At 35.0% G+C, this 19,532-nt stretch overlaps 6 protein-coding genes, 31 non-coding genes and 1 pseudogene across 40 annotated transcripts; 21 read left to right on the forward strand and 17 right to left on the reverse strand.

Annotated features, from left to right (window-relative positions):
- Nucleotides 1-88: 88 nt before the first annotated feature.
- 21ur-9467 lies at nt 89-109 on the reverse strand. Its single transcript, NR_063617.1, has one exon.
- Nucleotides 92-112, reverse strand: 21ur-2548. The gene has a single exon (NR_063618.1).
- Nucleotides 113-507: 395 nt separating this feature from the next.
- 21ur-5614 lies at nt 508-528 on the forward strand. The gene has a single exon (NR_063619.1).
- Nucleotides 529-580: 52 nt separating this feature from the next.
- On the reverse strand, nt 581-601 carry 21ur-2990. The gene has a single exon (NR_063620.1).
- Nucleotides 602-756: 155 nt separating this feature from the next.
- On the reverse strand, nt 757-777 carry 21ur-10243. The gene has a single exon (NR_063621.1).
- A 222-nt stretch (nt 778-999) lies between these two features.
- On the reverse strand, nt 1,000-1,020 carry 21ur-4813. Its single transcript, NR_063622.1, has one exon.
- Nucleotides 1,021-1,186: 166 nt separating this feature from the next.
- On the reverse strand, nt 1,187-1,207 carry 21ur-6597. Its single transcript, NR_063623.1, has one exon.
- A 255-nt stretch (nt 1,208-1,462) lies between these two features.
- On the reverse strand, nt 1,463-1,483 carry 21ur-1941. The gene has a single exon (NR_063624.1).
- Nucleotides 1,484-1,737: 254 nt separating this feature from the next.
- On the forward strand, nt 1,738-1,758 carry 21ur-427. The gene has a single exon (NR_063625.1).
- Nucleotides 1,759-2,112: 354 nt separating this feature from the next.
- Nucleotides 2,113-2,133, forward strand: 21ur-14479. The gene has a single exon (NR_063626.1).
- On the forward strand, nt 2,114-2,134 carry 21ur-10422. The gene has a single exon (NR_063627.1).
- Nucleotides 2,117-2,137, forward strand: 21ur-6514. Its single transcript, NR_063628.1, has one exon.
- Nucleotides 2,138-2,208: 71 nt separating this feature from the next.
- On the reverse strand, nt 2,209-2,229 carry 21ur-1528. The gene has a single exon (NR_063629.1).
- Nucleotides 2,230-2,486: 257 nt separating this feature from the next.
- Nucleotides 2,487-2,507, forward strand: 21ur-12393. Its single transcript, NR_063630.1, has one exon.
- 21ur-7220 lies at nt 2,490-2,510 on the forward strand. Its single transcript, NR_063631.1, has one exon.
- A 123-nt stretch (nt 2,511-2,633) lies between these two features.
- Nucleotides 2,634-2,654, reverse strand: 21ur-3376. The gene has a single exon (NR_063632.1).
- A 491-nt stretch (nt 2,655-3,145) lies between these two features.
- 21ur-6406 lies at nt 3,146-3,166 on the reverse strand. The gene has a single exon (NR_063633.1).
- Nucleotides 3,167-3,233: 67 nt separating this feature from the next.
- 21ur-8752 lies at nt 3,234-3,254 on the forward strand. The gene has a single exon (NR_063634.1).
- Nucleotides 3,255-3,464: 210 nt separating this feature from the next.
- Nucleotides 3,465-3,485, reverse strand: 21ur-2848. Its single transcript, NR_063635.1, has one exon.
- Nucleotides 3,486-3,550: 65 nt separating this feature from the next.
- On the forward strand, nt 3,551-3,571 carry 21ur-11496. Its single transcript, NR_063636.1, has one exon.
- Nucleotides 3,552-3,572, forward strand: 21ur-972. The gene has a single exon (NR_063637.1).
- Nucleotides 3,555-3,575, forward strand: 21ur-4439. Its single transcript, NR_063638.1, has one exon.
- Nucleotides 3,576-3,725: 150 nt separating this feature from the next.
- On the forward strand, nt 3,726-3,746 carry 21ur-6013. Its single transcript, NR_063639.1, has one exon.
- Nucleotides 3,747-3,769: 23 nt separating this feature from the next.
- On the reverse strand, nt 3,770-3,790 carry 21ur-3822. The gene has a single exon (NR_063640.1).
- A 494-nt stretch (nt 3,791-4,284) lies between these two features.
- On the forward strand, nt 4,285-6,278 carry Y105C5A.9 (the record flags this gene model as incomplete). 2 transcript variants are annotated; one of them, NM_070476.4, is made up of 4 exons in its annotated part: nt 4,285-4,299; nt 5,730-5,849; nt 5,962-6,097; nt 6,145-6,278. In NM_070476.4, the coding sequence occupies 4 exons, from the start codon at nt 4,285-4,287 to the stop codon at nt 6,165-6,167; spliced, it is 294 nt and encodes a 97-aa protein (NP_502877.3). The 2 variants fall into 2 exon arrangements, with proteins under 2 accessions (NP_502877.3, NP_001294098.1); NM_001307169.1 differs by lacking the exon at nt 5,730-5,849 and having other exon boundaries at nt 6,145-6,167.
- On the forward strand, nt 4,383-4,403 carry 21ur-6066. Its single transcript, NR_063641.1, has one exon.
- 21ur-7771 lies at nt 4,552-4,572 on the forward strand. Its single transcript, NR_063642.1, has one exon.
- 21ur-14153 lies at nt 4,555-4,575 on the forward strand. The gene has a single exon (NR_063643.1).
- 21ur-10134 lies at nt 4,653-4,673 on the forward strand. The gene has a single exon (NR_063644.1).
- Nucleotides 6,279-7,506: 1,228 nt separating the features above from the next.
- Nucleotides 7,507-7,695, forward strand: Y105C5A.1274 (Small hydrophilic protein; the record flags this gene model as incomplete). The annotated part of the gene is made up of 1 exon (NM_001268944.1): nt 7,507-7,695. One exon carries the CDS (start codon nt 7,507-7,509, stop codon nt 7,693-7,695), a length of 189 nt encoding a protein of 62 aa, NP_001255873.1.
- An 834-nt stretch (nt 7,696-8,529) lies between these two features.
- On the forward strand, nt 8,530-8,715 carry Y105C5A.10 (F-box domain-containing protein; the record flags this gene model as incomplete). The annotated part of the gene is made up of 2 exons (NM_070477.1): nt 8,530-8,612; nt 8,658-8,715. 2 exons carry the CDS (start codon nt 8,530-8,532, stop codon nt 8,713-8,715), a joined length of 141 nt encoding a protein of 46 aa, NP_502878.1.
- Nucleotides 8,547-8,567, reverse strand: 21ur-7659. Its single transcript, NR_063645.1, has one exon.
- Nucleotides 8,548-8,568, reverse strand: 21ur-7366. The gene has a single exon (NR_063646.1).
- A 1,288-nt stretch (nt 8,716-10,003) lies between the features above and the next one.
- srg-19 lies at nt 10,004-13,289 on the reverse strand (annotated as a pseudogene). The gene is made up of 6 exons: nt 13,053-13,289; nt 10,613-11,136; nt 10,399-10,565; nt 10,268-10,348; nt 10,092-10,216; nt 10,004-10,044 (listed from the first exon to the last, which is right to left on the reverse strand). Coding segments are annotated over exons 1-6 (1,175 nt in total).
- Nucleotides 13,290-13,998: 709 nt separating this feature from the next.
- On the forward strand, nt 13,999-16,596 carry Y105C5A.13 (SMP domain-containing protein; the record flags this gene model as incomplete). 2 transcript variants are annotated; one of them, NM_001047536.3, is made up of 3 exons in its annotated part: nt 13,999-14,107; nt 16,291-16,434; nt 16,482-16,596. In NM_001047536.3, 3 exons carry the CDS (start codon nt 13,999-14,001, stop codon nt 16,571-16,573), a joined length of 345 nt encoding a protein of 114 aa, NP_001041001.1. The 2 variants fall into 2 exon arrangements, with proteins under 2 accessions (NP_001041001.1, NP_001041002.1); NM_001047537.1 differs by lacking the exon at nt 13,999-14,107 and having other exon boundaries at nt 16,296-16,434; nt 16,482-16,573.
- On the reverse strand, nt 14,244-14,567 carry Y105C5A.12 (SMP domain-containing protein). The gene is made up of 2 exons (NM_070479.2): nt 14,419-14,567; nt 14,244-14,371 (listed from the first exon to the last, which is right to left on the reverse strand). The coding sequence occupies exons 1-2, from the start codon at nt 14,555-14,557 to the stop codon at nt 14,280-14,282; spliced, it is 231 nt and encodes a 76-aa protein (NP_502880.1). The 5' UTR covers nt 14,558-14,567; the 3' UTR covers nt 14,244-14,279.
- Nucleotides 16,597-18,336: 1,740 nt separating the features above from the next.
- On the forward strand, nt 18,337-18,357 carry 21ur-5910. Its single transcript, NR_063647.1, has one exon.
- Nucleotides 18,358-18,798: 441 nt separating this feature from the next.
- Y105C5A.1268 (Transposase) lies at nt 18,799-19,236 on the reverse strand. The gene is made up of 3 exons (NM_001268945.3): nt 19,098-19,236; nt 18,985-19,046; nt 18,799-18,934 (listed from the first exon to the last, which is right to left on the reverse strand). Exons 1-3 carry the CDS (start codon nt 19,199-19,201, stop codon nt 18,921-18,923), a joined length of 180 nt encoding a protein of 59 aa, NP_001255874.1. The 5' UTR covers nt 19,202-19,236; the 3' UTR covers nt 18,799-18,920.
- Nucleotides 19,237-19,532: the final 296 nt, after the last annotated feature.

Consider the following 19,532-nt stretch of genomic DNA (forward strand, 5'->3'; position numbering starts at 1 on the left):
GAGAAAGAGTTATGGCAGTTTTCATGTGAAAAAATCTACAAGTTAATTGACATATTTTTCAAAATAGAATAAACACGTAAAATAGTCCTTTTTTCAGAAAACACCACGATCATTAACACAAAAAACCATGAAATATCTTATGATAACATTGAAACAGTCGAATGAATTTTTAATCAATTTTCTTACATTTTTTGTTTTCCAAAAGAAATGAGTTCAAATTTTTAATTTTTTGATAAAATAGTTTAATAGAAACATTGGTATTAGTTTCTAAAAAACTTTAAATTCTACTGATTGCACCACGGTAAAATTATTCAGTCAAATCATGAGGCGTTATTCAAACTCTGGGATCTCTGGAAACAAAACTTTTTTCTTGAAATAAGTCGACTTTACAAGTAGTTTATAGATTTAACCGTATGCTTTAAAATAATAAATTATTCAAAATTTGAAAGTATTTCTATACACATGTTTCAGCAATGTTTTATAGAGTTTTTCGATAATAAATTGTGTTTTAAAGAAAAGGTGTAGAGTTTCTGTTTTTTGAGTAAAAAGGTACATCTAGAAATGTCTAGAAATCGCCAAAATGTTTGCACCAATTCAACTATTGCTGGGATAAAAAATTCTCTGGTTTTATGAATTTGTTGATATGGGAATTCTTTTAAATTTTAGTTATTCGGTTTTGTTTCGAATTATATCCTGCTGAAATTAGAAAATTTAAATGTTTTGTAAAAACCTTTGAAACTGAAAATTCACAATCGCGAATTATAAAGCATCGATAAATTGAGAGTAACATAATTTTCTTCGGTTATATCAGGAAATTGAAACAGTGATTTTTTGAACTTTTCAATAATTTAAATCCCTTTTTGAAAATCCGAGTTATTGAGCACATATTAAAATAACTTTATGCAACCGAGTACCTGAAATAAGGCCAACTTCAGTTGTTGAAAAAATTTCCTGGTAATTGAAAAAAATTTTCAAAAAAATGTTTGATTTGCTTCATCATGTTGAGATAAAATTAGCCCATTGAAACACGAAAATTTTTGGTCGGCTTATCAAGTATTTGAAACCGTGAAAAATATTATATTTTGTCGGATCGGATTTTGAACACTGTTTTAGCGAATATTTTTCCTTACTTGATCACTAAACTTCAATATAAAACATTGGGAAAAGATGCAATATGCAATGAAATAATAATGTTTCCAACGTAGCACTGTGACAAAAATTCATAAAAACGTTTTCTGAGCATATGGAAACAGTCATTTTCTTAATTTTCTGGCAATGTGTGTTGAGTGTATTGAATGGAAAACAGTGATATTTTTGAGCTTCAAATTGGAAAGATGATTTGAAGTTAACTGGTGCCCCAACAGTTTTTTTTTAAATTTCCAATGTTTTTACACTTTCGAAAAAAAATTGATGGGGCCTCTGATAAGCAGATTTTAAACTAATCATTTTCTGTGGAAAAAATTATTTTCTTACGAAGTTCATATTAGTTTAAATAACTCATCAGATTGTTTTGTGAACATACTGAAACAGTGAAATAATTTTTTTCTGTTGAAGTGGGCTGAATTCTTCCGATTATCTGATCATTTTACGCAGTTTTTCAGGTCTTCAAAATGTGATTTAACTTGGAATTATAATAGAATTCTCAACTCTAAAAAAAATTAATTTGTTCAAAATTGTAAAATTGAACGTGTATGTTTCAGCAATGTATTAACTTTTCTGGGGGAAAAAGCGCTTCACTAAGTAGTGTTTATAAAATAAATAAAAGTTACATAACAAAAAATGGAAAAAACGAGCATGAAAAAATAATTGTTTCCTGTTTTATGAATTTGTTAAAGAAAAGACTATTGGTTAAGATCTCAATAGCTTCATTAATTTTTTAATTGGAAAAGTTTTGTCTGTCATTAACTTTTGATAACTTCGATGATTTTCTTTGTTTGATTAATCTTAAATTTCTTATATTATTTTTTCTTGTTCAAAAAGTCATCTGTTTCAATCAAGATGATTTTTAATTTCGAATGAAAATATTCCTCACAATTCCAAATATTTAAAAAAGTCGAAAAACTATTTTCTGTTTCAAATTGGATAGATTGGGACTCTCGTTTCTACTTTTACTTATTCGCGAATATAAAAACTTCAAACTACTCAAATCCTTTGTCACAATTTAACAAAAGATTGAGAAAGCTTTATTAGAATACAACTGCAATTGAGTTAATTTTACAAATCGATTCATTGGAAGCATATTAATTTTCAAATCTTTTATTAAGTTTTCAAAATAGCAAAAAATTATGATTTTTTTAAATATCAAATTTTAATTTCCAATGCCATCCAAATTTAAACAAGAGGTATTTTTGTACTTCTCCAAAAAATTGCAAATTAAATTTGAAGAGCTTTTTTTAACAAGTTTCGCTCGAAAAATTATGGTACAAAAAAACAAAAAAACTACTGTTTCAAAGTTGTTTTTAATGTTCTCTGAAATTGAAAGAAATTATTGTTTGTTTTGAACCATAACAATTGACCCCTAAATAATAATTTTAACAATAGAAAACAAAAAAAATTGTCTCAAAAAATCGAAAAACTCACAATTAGGCGGAGCCGTTCGGAACTCCGGGTTAAAAAATATTCACGATGATTTTTTAATCCATTGGACTCTCATATTGTAGGAAACTTACTTTCAATACTTTTAACAAGTTTATGAAATAGTGAAAAAAATTTCATGGTAAAACTCGTAATCTATTTGTATTATTGGAAATGGGGACTACATAATATATATTAAAAAAGTTTTCGGAACTTTGGAAATTAAAATTCTAAACATATAGAAACATTCAAAATTTTTTTATATTTCTGAGAAGATAAAATTCAAAAAAATTGTCTCGAAAAAAAATTGTATTTGTCTACTGCGTTTCAGTTTTTAAAACACTATTTATCCTTTTTCTGCAGTATAATTTTAAGACTGTATCATCATTTTTGAGATTAATCTGATGAGATAAAAAATAAAAGTTGAAAAAAGTTATATTGCATGTTTCAGCAAAATGTTATCAGGATCCTTGATTCTGGAAAGTCACTTTTTTTTCAAAATACAACCACAAGTTACAACTTGAATACTGAAATTAAAAGAATTCATGTTTTTTATCAAAACCTTCAAAATTCAATGTTAAGAACCTCAAAATCAAAAGAAAAAACGAATCTCCAGTTTTATAAAGTTCACAAAAATGTAAAAATGTTCCGTCAGTTGCTGGGGTTTTTTCTCACTTTGAAAAATATTAATAATTAAATACTGATTAAATTAATGAAATCATTGAATTTTGAAAAGTTCAGAATTACCTCCAATTTCATTTCAACAAGTTTATAATGCTGTATTGAAAATTGAGGTGTCCAACTTTTTCTTCGAACTGGAAGTTAAAAATGTATGGTTTTGAAACTAATAGTTTCTGTGAATTTTAAAAATCAAAACTGAAAAAAACGAGCCTAATAAATTACCTCTCTGAGTTCGAAAAATTATTTTCTCCGGTTTTATAAAGTTGTCAAAAAAGTTTTTAAAAAGAAAAAAAAATTACTACCAAAAATCGCTTTCAAATATATTCGAATGACCTAAAACCAAAATTTCACTACAAATATACCGATTTTAAAACTTTTGCTACCTTTTTGAATTTTCAACCCTGAAAAAAATTTAATAAAACGCACATTTCAGCAATGTTCTAAAACGTATCTCGATTTTAAAAAAGTGATGAGATTGGAAAAAAAAATTCAAGCTGAAAATTGGAAATTGATAACTGGTCCAAAAGATTTATTAACATATCATTTGTCAAACTTTGCATTCTATGAAACATGTGAAACTGTAATTTTGTTTTTTGGAAATTTGAAGAAAAAAATTTGCATCACATTTTTGTCTGTTTTAGCGAGCTTTTGTGATTAAAATTTGACGCTTTTCTGTCCATTTTGAAACTGCAAAATCTAAAAAAATAAAATTGTAAAAAAATATTAAGCCAGAAAAAACTACTGACTTGGAAATTTTGTACAGTGTGAAAAAAACAAATGTCTTTCAAAAATGGCCCAAAATTTATTCAACGAACGTTTTTTCTGTAAAACATTCTTCAGAAACTAAACTAAAATATCTGAACCATGAAACCAGTTCAATCAAATTTTGATGTAATCTGCAAAAAACTGCAGGGGGTCGCAATGAAAGGAACATGCTGTGTGTTTTCCATTAATTCTTTACTATTTCCAAGGGCGACTGGTGGTTGCCTTTTTCTATTTTTTTGCTAACTTTTTGAAATATTGAATTTGATGCATATTTTAATGGTGAGTACTTGAATTGGCGTTTTCAATTTTATTTCAACTATTTCATAATTTCCATGAAACAACAACAGTTTTCAATCAAATAATTTTTGTAAAAAACTGAGATTTGAACTGATATCCGAAAGAAATTTAGATTTTTCTATCAAATTTTTGCAAAAATCAATGAACTCCAGGAATATTTTAATTCAAAACAAAACAAAAAAAACTACAGTTTCAGAGATGTGTGATAATGTTCTGTAAAATTGAAAGAAATGATAGTTGTGCTACTTTCCCACAAATGCTACTAATTTTTCATTTTGAAAAATTTCACGGTTTCATAGAGTTAACAAAAAATTAGCAATTTTTTATTATTTTAGTATTTTAGTACTACCTTTTTTATCGAATTTTTATGATTTGCGTAGGGGGTTTGCATTGAATCATAACATTTTACGTCCTGATTGACCGTTTGGAAGATTTGTATTTTCCAAAAATTATTAAAAGAACAACTTTAACAATAAAGTTTATTCAATAGTACACAAATTCTAGGCAAACATATCTCTAAAACAGGAATTCGCGGAATTTGACCTCTTCGGATGCTTTTTTTTATTCGCATTGTAAGTCACAGGTCGCCCGTGGTAACGCTCCCGTTTTGTAGTATCGGGTGGGCCATCGGATGTTTCAGCTTGTGGTTCTTTTATAAACTCTTCAGTGAGCTCACATTGCCGGTATTTCCTGCCGCTCATTGAAGATGAATCGATCTGAAAACTAAACAGGAAAAATGTTAATATCGAAATACTTTTTGGTTCGATATTACGGTTTTATACTACATAATTTTCAAATTTGAATCACGCCGCTGCTAGTATCTTATCGTTTAATCACAGGACCGCCACAAAAAATCAAACCATTAAGAGTGAGCAAACAACTAAAGCGCTTCAAAATTAAGCTTGTTTTGGTTTTGTAGAAGACCAACTGGTAAACAATATTATGGGCTCATGCTGATTGATTGGGCACGCCCGGTTATACCGTATGCCTACAAATTTGCAATATACCGCAGGCCAAACAAGTTTGAAAAAAAGCTATATTAATAGAAAGCTAAGAGCTGCTAACGTGAAAATTTAATTTCTGGGAAACTGTGATACTTATTGTAACTTCCCCAAGCTCAGCAAAAGTGCCCAGTTGTGAAAATATTTTTGGCAAGTTTCAAAGTGATCTGTAGTTTGGACTCAATGAAAGTCCAACTTTTAAGCGGCGCCAATATGACAATTGTGCTGGAGATAATTGTTGAAAATCAATGCTCACCCTTAATGATGTCATGTGAGTTCCACGATAAGAAGCTTTAAATTCACGCCTACGCCTTACAACTCATCTCTGTTCATATATATGAAGTTTGTACAGTTTTCCAGGCAACTACAGTTTTTCAAATACTCTCAAAAAAAGTCTTTAAATTTTAACAGATCCTGAACACCCTTTTTTCAAGTTTTTCCAACCAAAAACTCCAAGTTGTGCCTTCCTTTGCTCATTCTTCAGAAATTCACGATCAGTTATCAGAAGCGTGTACAAATCAAACTGATAAGGTAACGAAGACGAAATGGGCGGGGACATGCAAAATCCTCCGTATAAAAAGTAGGCATGAAAGAAAGAAATTCAGTTCTCCTTCAATTTTCTCACTAATTTTCCAACTTCCAGCCAAAAATGCCAAAATCGAAGCCGGGAACCGTCGGAAATGACATGGCGGGAGCACTTGCTGGCCGTCACGACGATGAACCTCCAATCTCTTCAAACTATCAGGGACGCCCTGGGAATGCCGATCCCAATTATGCATGTAAGCTTGACTAGTGTTAACGGTCTAAAATAATTCAAGATTCTCAGATCAACCGCGTGCGGATAACTAACAGACTGTCTCCGATTGGACCAAAGACCATATGAAGGCCGCCAGAGAGAAGGCCGCGGAGAAGAGAAATAATTGAATTTGAAGAATTGTTAATAAATGTTGAGCATTGAAATTTTGTTGGCATTTTGGCATTTTTAAATGAAACAGAAGAAATGTGGAAGCAGAAATCGGGTCTGAAATTTAATGGAAATTGTTCAAAACCTGTGAAAATTGACCAGGTAGCAGAAAAATGCTGTAGAAGTTTGATTACAACAAAGGATGGAATTTTGTACGGCTGAACGGCTAAAAATTAATTTATATTATTGAATAAACTTGAAATTGATTTTGGCAATATTTCAATAGACCTATGCTTTTTGGTTTTGAGAATTATTAGTTTATACCGAGATTGTTCGTTTTTACACTGAAAAATACTTTTTTAAAAAATTATTTAGAAATTTCCTGATGGTTTTTGTTTTGGGTTTTGTTTTATTCTGTGAAAATTGAATTTAAACTAATTCAGTGAGTTCCAAACAATCCCGAAAAAAACATTTTTTTAGAAATTTTTATCAATTTTTTTTTCAAAAATTTCATTTTGTTACGTTGAAAATTGTAAAAATACTAGCTTTCCATAAGAATATTAATATGAAAATTCACATTGTTCACAATTACTTCTGAAAAATAAATTCTAAATTTCAAATTTTCAGTGAAAATTTTCATTTATTGGAAACAACTCTACATTTCTAGAGAAATAAGTTTTTCAATTTTTTCAAAAAGTTACCGAAAACATCCGCTAAACGTCCTCTTTCAGAAAACATATCTGAATAAATCTTATGTAATGTGGCTCTAAAGTTATGCCCATTTGGAAAAACTATGCTCATTTTAGCCCCTGAGCCAGGCCGTCTAATTCTATGCAGAATAGGCAGACTGAGTTCTTACCGCAAAATTGAAAAAAAAAACTGTAATTTTTTTAAAGCCTATATGATGCAAAAAGCACAAAAAAAATTCCACAGAAAACCGGAAACCATCAAAACTTCTCGCTACAGTACCCTGGGCGTGTCCAACCAATCAGCAAGCCCCATAACTTTGATGAACAGTTGAAGTTGTAGTTTCTGGTGACTCATTACCGGAAACTAGACTTGCTCACCTTTACCTGCTTCCCGTGGCGGTCTTTCAGATCTTAAGTGCATGGTAATAAAGATAAGAGCACAATTTTTTCTCATTTTTACCGAATTGCTCTCTGGAGCTCGAAAAAAAGGCGGGATTCAAGCTGGACAAATTCGTATAAAACCTCGAAAACAATTACAAAATACAGGTCAGTGCACATTTTCCCTTCACTAACCTTTCAATTTTCAGCAGCAACGATGAGCGACAAGAAGCACCAGTGTCAGACAAAATGTAGTGGAGAACCAGAAACTAGAAAATCTCATACTGAAGAGCAGAAGGACTCACCCAGCAAACGCGATAGGTACCACGGTCGACCGGTTGCACAGAAGATCCGAAAGCCTGGAGATGGATCAATTCCTACTAATGATAGCATTATCTATGGTTAGAATATGCTTATATTTCTCTTTGGTTCAACATCTGATCTTCAATAAATGTACATATATTATTATTCTTCAATTGGTTTTTTGGGAAATTTGTGAAAAAAAAAACTCGGTTTCTCTTATAGAATAAGAGTTTCCATAAAATCCTGATGTCGCGAGGATTTATTCAAATTGTTTTTAATTAACTTCCAAAATTTTCCAATGCACGAAGCTGATGCATGAAGAGCAAAAAGTGGCTCTTGAGACTCACTATCAGTTAGGACCTTCATGTAGGCCCGAAAACGACTACCGCGCCCGTCATTCGGCGACCTCCGCCTGGTTTGCGCCGCGCCTCCTGTACATTGCGGCGCTGAACCCGAAAAGTGTCGGCCGCGTCGAAACAACCGCCTTTCGTTCTATGTGGTGTAAACGCCAATCCTTTGACTTTTCGCCATAGTGTAGAAATGAAACGTAGGCGGGCAGGTTAGAGCAGGCGTCAGGCCCTGAAACCGCGCCTGCCTCCCATGAAAGCCTCAGATTCAGTCATAAGAATTAAGTCCAAAGTCTCCCGCTGACTCATCCAACTTTTTCTGAAAAATTGTCACCTGGGTCCTTATCAATTATGCGAAGCACTGATAACAGGGTTTATGGCGAGCAACCTTACATCAACCATTCATCGGAAATAAAGAAAAACTTGCTAACTCTTAATATCTGGTTCTTGTTGAGGGAAGGTCTCGCAGGCAGTAAGACAGGGGCCACCAACTGCTACAAGTTGACCTCTTCTCATTGTCTAAAACTCTTCCCTCTCTCCGCGTTTGCTCAAGGGCTCTTCTGTTTCAGTCATCTTGCTCTTCACTCGACATGGCTACCGTCCCTTTTCTTATTCTCCGTCTCCCAGAATCTGCACTACAAAAGTCTCTGAAACATATGAGCCTAGCGGAACAGTGAGTTTAAAAGTAACTTTACTTAATTTAATTGTTCATTTTCAGTTTATCTCTATCATTTCGTGTCGAACAACACTCAAAAACTCATCACATCGTTGTATAGAAAATCTAAATGTTATTTCTTTTGGCTAGAACCATCGCTTTCGTTTAGTCTGTCCACAGAACTTCATAATCGTTGGAGATTTAATTTCGATCTTGGCGAATCGAATGTAGAAATACACAAATCAGCAGGGTATAATCATGAATCTGTAATTATAGAATTACCAGGAATAACTTCAAGAAGCTGGATCGAACATATCATTTAGGGACTAGGGACTAGGGACTAAGGACTAGGGACTAGGGACTAGGGACTAAGGACTAGGGACTAGGGACTAGGGACTAAGGACTAGGGACTAGGGACTAGGGACTAGGGACTAGGGACTAGGGACTAGGGACTAGGGACTAGGGACTAGGGACTAGGGACTAGGGACTGGGGACTAGGGACTAGGGACTGGGGACTAGGGACTAGGGACTAGGGACTAGGGACTGAGGACTAGGGACTAGGGACTAGGGACTAGGGACTAGGGACTAGGGACTAGGGACTAGGGACTAGGGACTAGGGACTGGGGACTAGGGACTAGGGACTAGGGACTAGGGACTAGGGACTAGGGACTAGGGACTAGGGACTAGGGACTAGGGACTAGGGACTAGGGACTAGGGACTAGGGACTAGGGACTAGGGACTGGGGACTAGGGACTAGGGACTAGGGACTAGGGACTAGGGACTAGGGACTAGGGACTAGGGACTAGGGACTAGGGACTAGGGACTAGGGACTAGGGACTAGGGACTAGGGACTGGGGACTAGGGACTAGGGACTAGGGACTGAGGACTAGGGACTAGGGACTAGGGACTAGGGACTAGGGACTAGGGACTAGGGACTGAGGACTAGGGACTAGGGACTAGGGACTAGGGACTAGGGACTAGGGACTGAACTTGCAAACGGACTAGGGACTGCGCTTAAGATACCGAAAACCCCTGAATTTCAGGACGACTGTCTCTCCAAAATCAAAACGCTCTAGGGACTAGGGACTGGGGACTAGGGACTAGGGACTAGGGACTAGGGACTGAACTTGCAAACGGACTAGGGACTGCGCTTAAGATACCGAAAACCCCTGAATTTCAGGACGACTGTCTCTCCAAAATCAAAACGCTGGAAGATGTTCGTGCAGTTCTTCTGGAAGATCCTTCAACATTGGACCACTCTTTGGCGGTTGCTCTTCTTGAAAAAGCTGTTGTTGCTCCGCCTTGTTATATTGTCACATTAATATTGTCACAACCCGCCCCAAGAAGAAGTAAATTATTTATTAATTCCAAGAAAGACTTTCAAGAAATATTACAAAAAAAACAGTGAAAATTACGCTGTGGATCCTTCGATTTCCGTTAAACATTTTATCTGAAATTGAGAAAATTTATAATAAATCTAAAATTAAACAATCTCACTTTCAAAGTTTCCAGCTTAAATCGCATCGAAATTTCCAGTTTCCTCTTCAAAGGAATCCTCGATTCCTTGACAAGAAACTGCTTGCAGATCCGACCAACGGTCGCGATCCCTTCGACAGCGTTGTCTGAAACAAAAAAAACTATAGACATATATATATATATATATATATAATTGCTTTAACGATGCACCATGACATCAATGCATGACAGGGGCCATCACACGAGCTGCAGGTTTATGAGTAGATGCGGAGAGGAATCTGAAATCATTTCTACTAAAATTAACTGAAATTCTGTGAAGCCGCCGAACCCAGGATCGTCACCTTTCAGATGGAAAATATCCCTTCGGAGTTGCCGATTCATCAGGATCAATGCGATGGGGCTGTAAACGTAGAGGACGTCGAACACGTTGAATGAGATAACAAGCATCAAAGGACGGATCCCAGGTAGGTAGCCAGCAAGAAATGCGAAATAGATCTGGAATTTAAAGGGAGGATTAAGCTGAAAAATCTCAACATTCCTACCTGAGCAATGGCGAACAGCATAGTCTCCACACCAAGCGTCATTGTAAAAATGATCAGCGATCTCTCAGCACTCCTCAGCCGATTTTCCAGCATCGTTAACCCAAAAATCGATGCCAAAAAGAACACGATCACCAGCAAAAGACACGGGATGCAATGAAAAAGATGCAAAAATGAAATGTTCGCCCATGCCACCGCATCCCGGTAATTGACTGAAAACCCCGCACCATTTGGGTTAATATACACCCTCGACACCAAAATATTCCAGGTGACGCCTAGAGGAAGTACGAAGAGACTGACAAGCACCGGAGCTAAAATGTTCTGCCAAAGCTTGAAATGCTGCACAGGGAATATGACACAGGTCATTCGATTGAAGCTGATCGCGATTTGAGACAAGGTTTTGAACGCCAGGCAGTAATGGTTTAGGAGGAAGTAGAGTTTGGTCAGGATCGAGGGGGTGAAGAAGAAGGGGCTCAGGACCGGGCAGAGGGGGGTCATGTAGATGATGAGACGGCCGAAAAGGACTTCTATAACGCAGGAGTACACGTTCTGGAAATTTGGGGCAAGTGAGCGTAGGCGCGGCAGTGCGGAACTTTGTGGAGAGATGCTTGGGCTTCGGCTTAGGCTTAGGCTTTGGCTTAGGCTTATTTTCAACTTGAAAGTTTTGTGCAGCTTTTAGATTCCAAAAGAATCTCAAAATTTAGAGACATAACCTTCACGTTGAAAATGAAAATATAAATCTATGCTTTTTTTTAAATCTATGTCAGACTGTTTCAGAGGATCCGCACCTCAAAATTAACATGATATTTGTGTTTAACGTGTTCTGAGCATTCTAAAAACTATTTTTTCGACCCAAAAAGCTCAATTTCAATTTTTCGTCTATTTTTTCGGAAGGCAAAGGTCCACTTTCGTTTTTGAGAGCGGAGGACGATTACGGAGATTAGCAGGATTTTTTGAAGGATTTTTTAGGACATTATAAAAACCTCAAAAAAGTGATCATTTTTCAGAATTTCAAGTCGATACGTGGGATATGAAGAGTTTTATGAGCAAAATTGGATTTTTTCAGAAAACGGTCTGTAACTTGGCTGATCATGAAAATTTGAAAATACTTATTATTGTTAAAATGTGAAGAAAAATTTTTTACTTATTATACATTAAAATTTTTTCTTCTGAAATTTAATAGAGTTTGGGTTATGACTGGTACAACAAACGAGTTCTCAAAATTTTTTGTGATTTTTGGCAAAATGGCTTTGACTCTGTGTAACTCAATAAATAATTAATATTTTGTAAGCAAAAGTAATGCAAAAGAAAGAAAATGTATTTCTAATCATTTTTGTAGTTGAACATTTGTTTGTGAGACGTGTATTTTTTGAGATATGCCTGTTTGAAGATACAAAATTTACCGAGTCTAGGAAGATTTGTGGATCACCAAGCCTTAACTTGCACCTTTTGCTGATATATATAATTTTAATGAGGATAATTTAGAATATGACTTTGTTTGATGTGATCAGTTCAGCATTTGGACTGGCAGTAAGTTATCTGGAGTGTTCTTTAGAAATTTCGCAACCATTTTTTTTTGAAATTCCACTGCAGTGCTCATAGTTCTTCTACAAATTTCACACTCTATGATTCAAGAATATTCTTAAAAGTGGTCTATCAGTTTTTGAATTGTTATGGTAATTTTCACACATTATTACTCTTGCACTCTTTTTTTGTTGTCATTTTTTAAATTTGCTATTCTAAAAATTAAAAAAAAAACAAATCTGTTGGCTTCCACATTTTGAAGATGATAGATACTATCAAAATAAAATAAACTAAGAATTATTGTATAAATATTTTCATGTTTTAACACTTAAATACATATTAATATCATTAGTTTCAGAAAATTTACACACAGATTTTTGCAATTATTGATTTTTGCTCATAAAATCCCCCATTTTCAACATTTTCGTTTAAAATTTTGATGAAACATCGTACTTTTAGGTCCTCTATTAGATTCCGAAAGAATTTTTCAAAAATGTTGGCTCATCTCCAAAATCGTCCTCCGCTCTGAAAAACGAAAGTGGACCTTTGCCTTCCGAAAAAATGGGCGAAAAATTGATATTGAGCTTTGTGGGTCGAAAAAATAGTTTTTAGAATGTTGAGAACACGTTAAACACGAATATCATGTTTATTTTGAGACCCGGATGCTCTGAAAGTGCCTAAAATTAAAGCAAAAAATTGTTTTGTATATTCACGTGAAAATGTTTGGACAGGTTTTTCATCCGCTAAATTTTGAGATTCTATAAAGTTGCACAAAAATTTCACGTTGAAAACAAATAATAATAAACCTATACTTTTTCACAGTTTTGTCGTAAATTCCTCGATTCTAGCTAACTTGCCGAGTTAGCCTTATCAGCTACTGCTTTGTTACAATAGACACTAGGCACTTCAGGTAACTCACCATGACTGCCTCCGCAGCGTACAACACAAAAAACGGGTTCCCCCGATACGAATGGTTTCCCTTAAACCTGAATATCGTATAAACTATCATAGAATTCAAAACGACACTGAGAGACAGATAAGTCGCCTGAACCAAATACTCCAATACGGAAAGCATCACATGCGAATCTTCGTTACAAGTGAATGGCAGAGGATCATCGTAGGAAAAGTTAGCGGGGATTATGAGACGGGTGCTCATTTTGGTGGCGGCTTGAAGGAGTCAAAATGAGCCAGCTGACAAGTAGGAGGGGGATAATTATAGCCCTGGGGGGTTTTGTTGTGATGTCAATTTTGGCACGAGGTGCGGAAAAAAGAAAAAGAAACCAAAGTTGTTATATTGTGAATCATTATTATAGGTGTCAGGAAAAAAGTGACAAATTGATTTTTTCATTGTTTAGAGGAGTCTGACAAGCCTTAAGTAGACCGATATATAGATAATTATAGACTTTCGTAAGGTAGGAAAATGTTTGAAAAGTGACAAATTGCTCTACTAACTAGTTATATGACATGACATTATATTTTCAGCTATTGTTGTCTGTACTAAACTAGAGACTAGTTTTTTTTGTCAAAATATTATAGTACTTAGAGCAGATGACATCATAGTTTGTGCTGCCTGTCTGGGTTACTGTAGGAGTACTGTAAAAATACTGTGACGGAAAGGCGAATGACTCATGCTTTCTGTAGTGATCAATGTGCTTCCAATTCTGTTATCAATTGCAAAACCTTGCTCGCTTTTCTTTTCTGCGGCGAACAAAACGTCAACAAACTGATAATCAGTTTCCGTTACTGATAAGAATCTCAACTTTTCTGCCAACCCTCTAGTTTCCGTTGAGCCTACATATAAAAAGGCTGCCTTCCATTACTTTCTTGCATTCTTTTTCTCAAGCGGTCTATCAACTCCGTGAACAATGAATCGTGCACAGTCGGAATCAAACAAAAAACTGGCGGCGTCACAAGAAGCCCGTCAGCCACCTAGCTCACAAGCAAGGCACGGGAATGCAAATTCTGCCAACCAAGGTGAATATAGTCTGCCATTTTTTCTAGTAACTTCCATTAACTTTCAGGTCAAATGAATGGTCTGAAAGTGCTTACAGCTGACAGCTTCAGCTTTCCAATGCCGTACTTTTTATTTCAAAATACCAAAAAAACGTTTAAAAATTAACATTTATTAACAAATCCTTAAAATCAATTATCTCTTTGCTGCAGCATTTTCTCTGGCGGTTTTCATATGGCTTTTGGTCCAGTCGGCCACATTCCGTGCGTTGTCTGCACTTGGTTGATCTGAAAATGTTCAATTATTATAGAAAGTTAACACTAATTAAACTTACATCTATAGTTGGGATTCGCATTTCCCGGACGTCCCTGGTAATTTGAAGAGATTGGAGGCATATCGTTGTGCCGACCGGCCAGGGCTCCGGCCATGTCTTTTCCGACGGTTCCTGGCTGTGAACGTGGTGTAGTGGGCATTTTGGCTGAAATTTGAAAATTTAGTGAGAAAATGAAGAGAAAACTGATTTTTCTATATTATCCGGCCAACTTTTTATACGGGCGGTTTTGCTTGAACCCCGCCCACTTTTCACGCTCTCGTATGATAATTGCTCGTGATTTCGCTATGTGTGAGCAAGAAACAATTGTTTTCAACCGCTATCCCCGTCACAATGGCCACATAAAATTCCATCATAAAACTCTAGTCGGAAATGTGTACGAAGAATGAGTCACAGTTAATAAAAATTACTAATATCTATAAAATGAGCTGGAATACTATTTTTGAAGTAATTGTGACCAACAAATTTAGGGTCAATAAACAATTTTCATTGGATTTTTCTGAAAATAATCCAATGTGTTGTTTGAATTACAGTTTTAAAGCAAAATACCAAAATGGCCAAAAACATATATTTTTTTGAACCATCATGACTTTTCTTAAAAATAAATTTTAGAGCGTTTCATTTCAAAATTCGGCAGTTTTGGACCGTTTTGGATCTAAATAGCAAATGCTCAAATCCACCTTTAAAAATTGAGGTTCAAATAACATATTTAGCCAAATCCAATGAAAAATGTTCATCAAAAAGTCTAGATGATTCCGAACCTTTCTAACCAAATATTATGTCCCTTAACATTACTTCCAAAACTTTTATCTTGTATCAGGTGACCGGAAACTTGAAAATGTTTCGAAAACTATAGCTTCATGCCAATCACTTTGAATTTCTGGTTTCTGGGCTTTGGACCCGGGACTCTGGGCTCGTTGGGGATAGAATATATTGAACTTTCGTCCGAAGAAAAATGATTTTGGCAAACTGTAATTGTTTGCTCACTAAACAATTTACTTTTTTGGCGATTGAAGTGAACGATAAGACACAGGTGGGAGCGAGATTCAAACTAGGCAATATTGTCTAAAACCGTAATATCAAACTGCAGAGCGCATTTTGTTGATTAATTATTTCCAATTTTAGACAGATCCACAACTTGGTCACAATGCCGAACATTTCGATCTTCCTGAATTCTTCGAAAATTGTTTTTTTTGTTTAGAGTGAGCAAACAACCACAGTTCGCCAAAAACATTTGTCTTTGGGCGAAAGTTCAATATGTTCTATTCCCAACGCGCCCAGAGCCCAGAACCCAGAACCTAGAGCTGAAAAAACAGAAGTTCAAAGTGATTGGCAAGAAGCTAGAGTTTTCATAACATTTTCAAGTTTCCGGTCACTTGATACAGGATAACAGTTGTGGAATTAATGTTATGGGACATGATGATTGATTAGGAATGTCCTGTAGTGCATACGGTAACCTCTAAAACTTTTCATCGACATTTTTTATTGGATTTGGCTGAATATAAGCCAAAATGTTATTTGAACTCCAATTTTTAAAGATAGTGTTCCGAATATTGAAAATTCGTTTTTTCGCTGTATTCCAGCTCATTTTATTGATATTAGTAAATTCTATAATATTAACCGTGACTCATTCATCGTACACATTTCCGATCAGAGTTTTACGATGGAGTTTTATGTGGCGCCATTGTGACGGGAATAAGTGCAAAAACAATTTTTTGCTCACCTAGCGAAGTCACACGCAATTATACGAGTTTCTGATAAAAGAGCGTGAAAAGTGGGCGGGGTTCAAGCAAAACCGCCCGTATAAAAAGTTGGCCGGATAATATAGAAAAATCAGTTTTCTCTTCATTTTCTCACTAAATTTTCAAATTTCAGCCAAAATGCCCACTACACCACGTTCACAGCCAGGAACCGTCGGAAAAGACATGGCCGGAGCCCTGGCCGGTCGGCACAACGATATGCCTCCAATCTCTTCAAATTACCAGGGACGTCCGGGAAATGCGAATCCCAACTATAGATGTAAGTTTAATTAGTGTTAACTTTCTATAATAATTGAACATTTTCAGATCAACCAAGTGCAGACAACGCACGGAATGTGGCCGACTGGACCAAAAGCCATATGAAAACCGCCAGAGAAAATGCTGCAGCAAAGAGATAATTGATTTTAAGGATTTGTTAATAAATGTTAATTTTTAAACGTTTTTTTGGTATTTTGAAATAAAAAGTACGGCATTGGAAAGCTGGAGCTTTCAGCTGTGGAGCTGTGGAGCTGTGAGGAAAGTATCGGAGTTTGTTCAGAACCTGTGGAAGCCGGGAGGGGTCTTGTCTGTAAAAACCGAGAGAGCTTCCTTGCATGTTAGTTTTTGCTCACAAATAGCAACTGACCAACTGTTCAAAAAAAAAAACTAGTGGACGTTCTCATTGGCTGGTCCCACTCAGAGTACTGTAGAAAGGCACAGACGTAGAATAGAACAACTTACGAAAACTCAGGTTCAGGGCAAGCAAATTGTAAAGACAACGCATCCTGGAGCATGGGTAGGATGCTGAGAGCTCCAAACGCAATAATCGCTATTCTTGTAGGCTATAATTATCTAGAGGCGCGTAAGTACTATTTTAATTGAAAAGAGCTTGGCCTTACTTACTTATTTACCGTAATGGTACAGTAAAAACACTTTTGCAAGAGAAGAAGACTTATGACTAAATGCCTTAAAGTTTCCGTCCTGATCAATGTGCTCCAAAACTTCAAACTCTCTGTTATCAATTGAAAACAACTATGGTGTCACCTTGCTCACTCTCCTTTCTGCGGCGAATCAAAAACTAATAAACAAACCCCGAACGGCGAGAGAATGTATTGGCACAAAGTGAACATTTATTATCCCTTTTTGTAAATTTCTAATCTTTCCAGAGCGCCATTTTGAATTTATGAGGCTTTTGGAAGATGAGTAGAAATTTAAAGACGAAATGAAGAAGCCAAAATGAATTCGAATATTCTGACAACTTAATGTTGAATAAATGTTAACGTTTAAATTGTTTTTACTTTAAATGGTTTGTTAACTGACGAATGAAGGCTTGTTGGGCCTATTAGCTGAAGCCTGAGTGGCATGAAGAGTGTGGTTCGTGCTGAAGTTTACCTGTAAAAAAGATAGAAAGATCAAGGGTGGGTATAGACTGATCAATTGTGTCAAGAAATCAAGAAAAAGTTATGCCCAAAATTCAGTTTTTTTCAGCCGTTTTTTTTTTTTTGGAAAATAATAAGTTCTGCACGTCTCATCCATCAAGAGCGAGCAAAGATTTTTTTGATAAGCTTTTTTTTATTTTTTGAAAAAAAATTTTGAAAACTATACCACCAAGTTTAAATGAATCTCAAAATAAAATATACAAATATCAAATTTTATTTTCAACAAGGCCAACATTTAATAAACACGATTTGTTGAATTCATCGATATTGATTTATGAGAAATTTATGAAAAAAAATTTGGAAAGTATATATACAGCGTTTTATGTTTATCAAAACCGTTAATTCAGATTGAAACAATTTAATTTAATTTCAAACCTTGGTAACTATATTTTTTAAAAAAGTTTTCTTTGAAACCTTCAAGTTTCAAAGTGGTATTGAACGTAGAAAAAACTCTCTATAAATTACATACAGAACCTCTTCAAACTAAAAAAAACTACCCGAATGAATATTATTCAAACTTTCAGGTTTATAAGAATGATTATTGGCAAAGCAGGAAAAATTTGACCACATCCAAGTACAAGTTTCGTCTTTCAAACCCATCTCATTTCAAAGTGGGGCACTATATCGTCAACGGGGAGACCTATACAGCTGTCAGTGGAAACGATGTGATGGAAATCATAAAAAGTACACCAAGGGACCGTTTCAAATCATCGCCAAAATGCACGCCACGATGCGCATATCAATGTAATTTTAATTTTCTTAAAATCAATTTTTCGTTATTTTTTTGAAAGGCATTTGATTTACTGACAATAAAGATAGCATATAATCACATTTTAAAATCTCCAATTGGGTTAATACATTTTGCTGTCGGTTGAATGCGTAATCCTATTATTGACAGTATTGCTTCAATTGTAGTATTGTTATTGACTTTACATGATATTTATTTGAATAAACTTAAATTGAAAATGATCTGTTGTTATCTTAATAAATAAATATTAATATTCCAAAAAATTTATGGTATTGTAGAAAATAAAAAGTTCCAGAGTTAATTTTATTGATTGTAGGCTGAAAACAGATAATAATTTTCTGAACAATGAAAAAAGACTCACGAAAAAGTTGCGGATCATTTTTGTGGATTGTTCTGAAAATACCAAAATATTTTCAAACTGTTATTGATATTATTGTATAATTTTGTAAAAATTGTTATTGATGATGATATTTATTCGAATAAACTTAATTAAAAAATGATCTGTCGGTATAATTGATAAATATAAGAGAGATGAGATTTGAAACCAGATTTGAAATTTGATTATTTTGTTTTTTGATTTCATCGGTTGTAGGCTGAAAACAAATAATAATTTTTTGAACAAAAATGAAAAAAAAAGTCTCACGTAGAGGATGATCATTCTCGAATACGTACTGGAACAGTCGTGGGTCGTTCTTATGAATATTTCTGAAAATATCAAAAATATAAAAATTTTATCAAATCATAAAATCAAACAACCTTAGCCTCTGTTTTAATATGAGATGCATGACAATTGTATCCATAACCGTAACCGCGTATCTCAGTTGGTCTCCCAGCAAATAAGTGTCCGTCCAATCACTCATAGTTTCGCCCTTATGGAGATCCAATCCAACCCAATGTGTTAGGGGCCAAAGTAGTGGTAGGTCCAAGATTGCAGCTAGGAACAAGATTGCAGCTAGATACGCAGACAGTTAGACAGATGAAGAGAGAGTGTATATATGAGAGAGTGCATGACGACATAAGATATGCGGTAGAGGGGTGCGAGCCACCCAAGAACGGTATGAATTTTGAAATAGAGAGACGCAGACATAAGAGACAGATAAATGAGACACAATGCATGACTGAGAGTCCCCAGATGTATGGTGAGACACTGTGTGGAGAGGAGAATGCACGAGGAAAAAAAAGACTTGAATG

Source organism: Caenorhabditis elegans, chromosome IV (genome assembly GCF_000002985.6).
Source record: "Caenorhabditis elegans chromosome IV".
NCBI lineage: Eukaryota > Metazoa > Nematoda > Chromadorea > Rhabditida > Rhabditidae > Caenorhabditis > Caenorhabditis elegans.

Bases quoted from the DNA above. Each gene is read 5' to 3' on its own strand.
- Y105C5A.12 (NM_070479.2), bottom strand. From the start codon at position 14,557: ATGCCCACTACACCACGTTCACAGCCAGGAACCGTCGGAAAAGACATG. The intron at 14,372-14,418 runs GTAAGTTTAATT...GAACATTTTCAG, and splicing joins TGCGAATCCCAACTATAGAT to ATCAACCAAGTGCAGACAAC.
- Y105C5A.1268 (NM_001268945.3), bottom strand. From the start codon at position 19,201: ATGAGTGATTGGACGGACACTTATTTGCTGGGAGACCAACTGAGATAC. The intron at 19,047-19,097 runs GTTGTTTGATTT...TGATATTTTCAG, and splicing joins ATATTAAAACAGAGGCTAAG to AAATATTCATAAGAACGACC.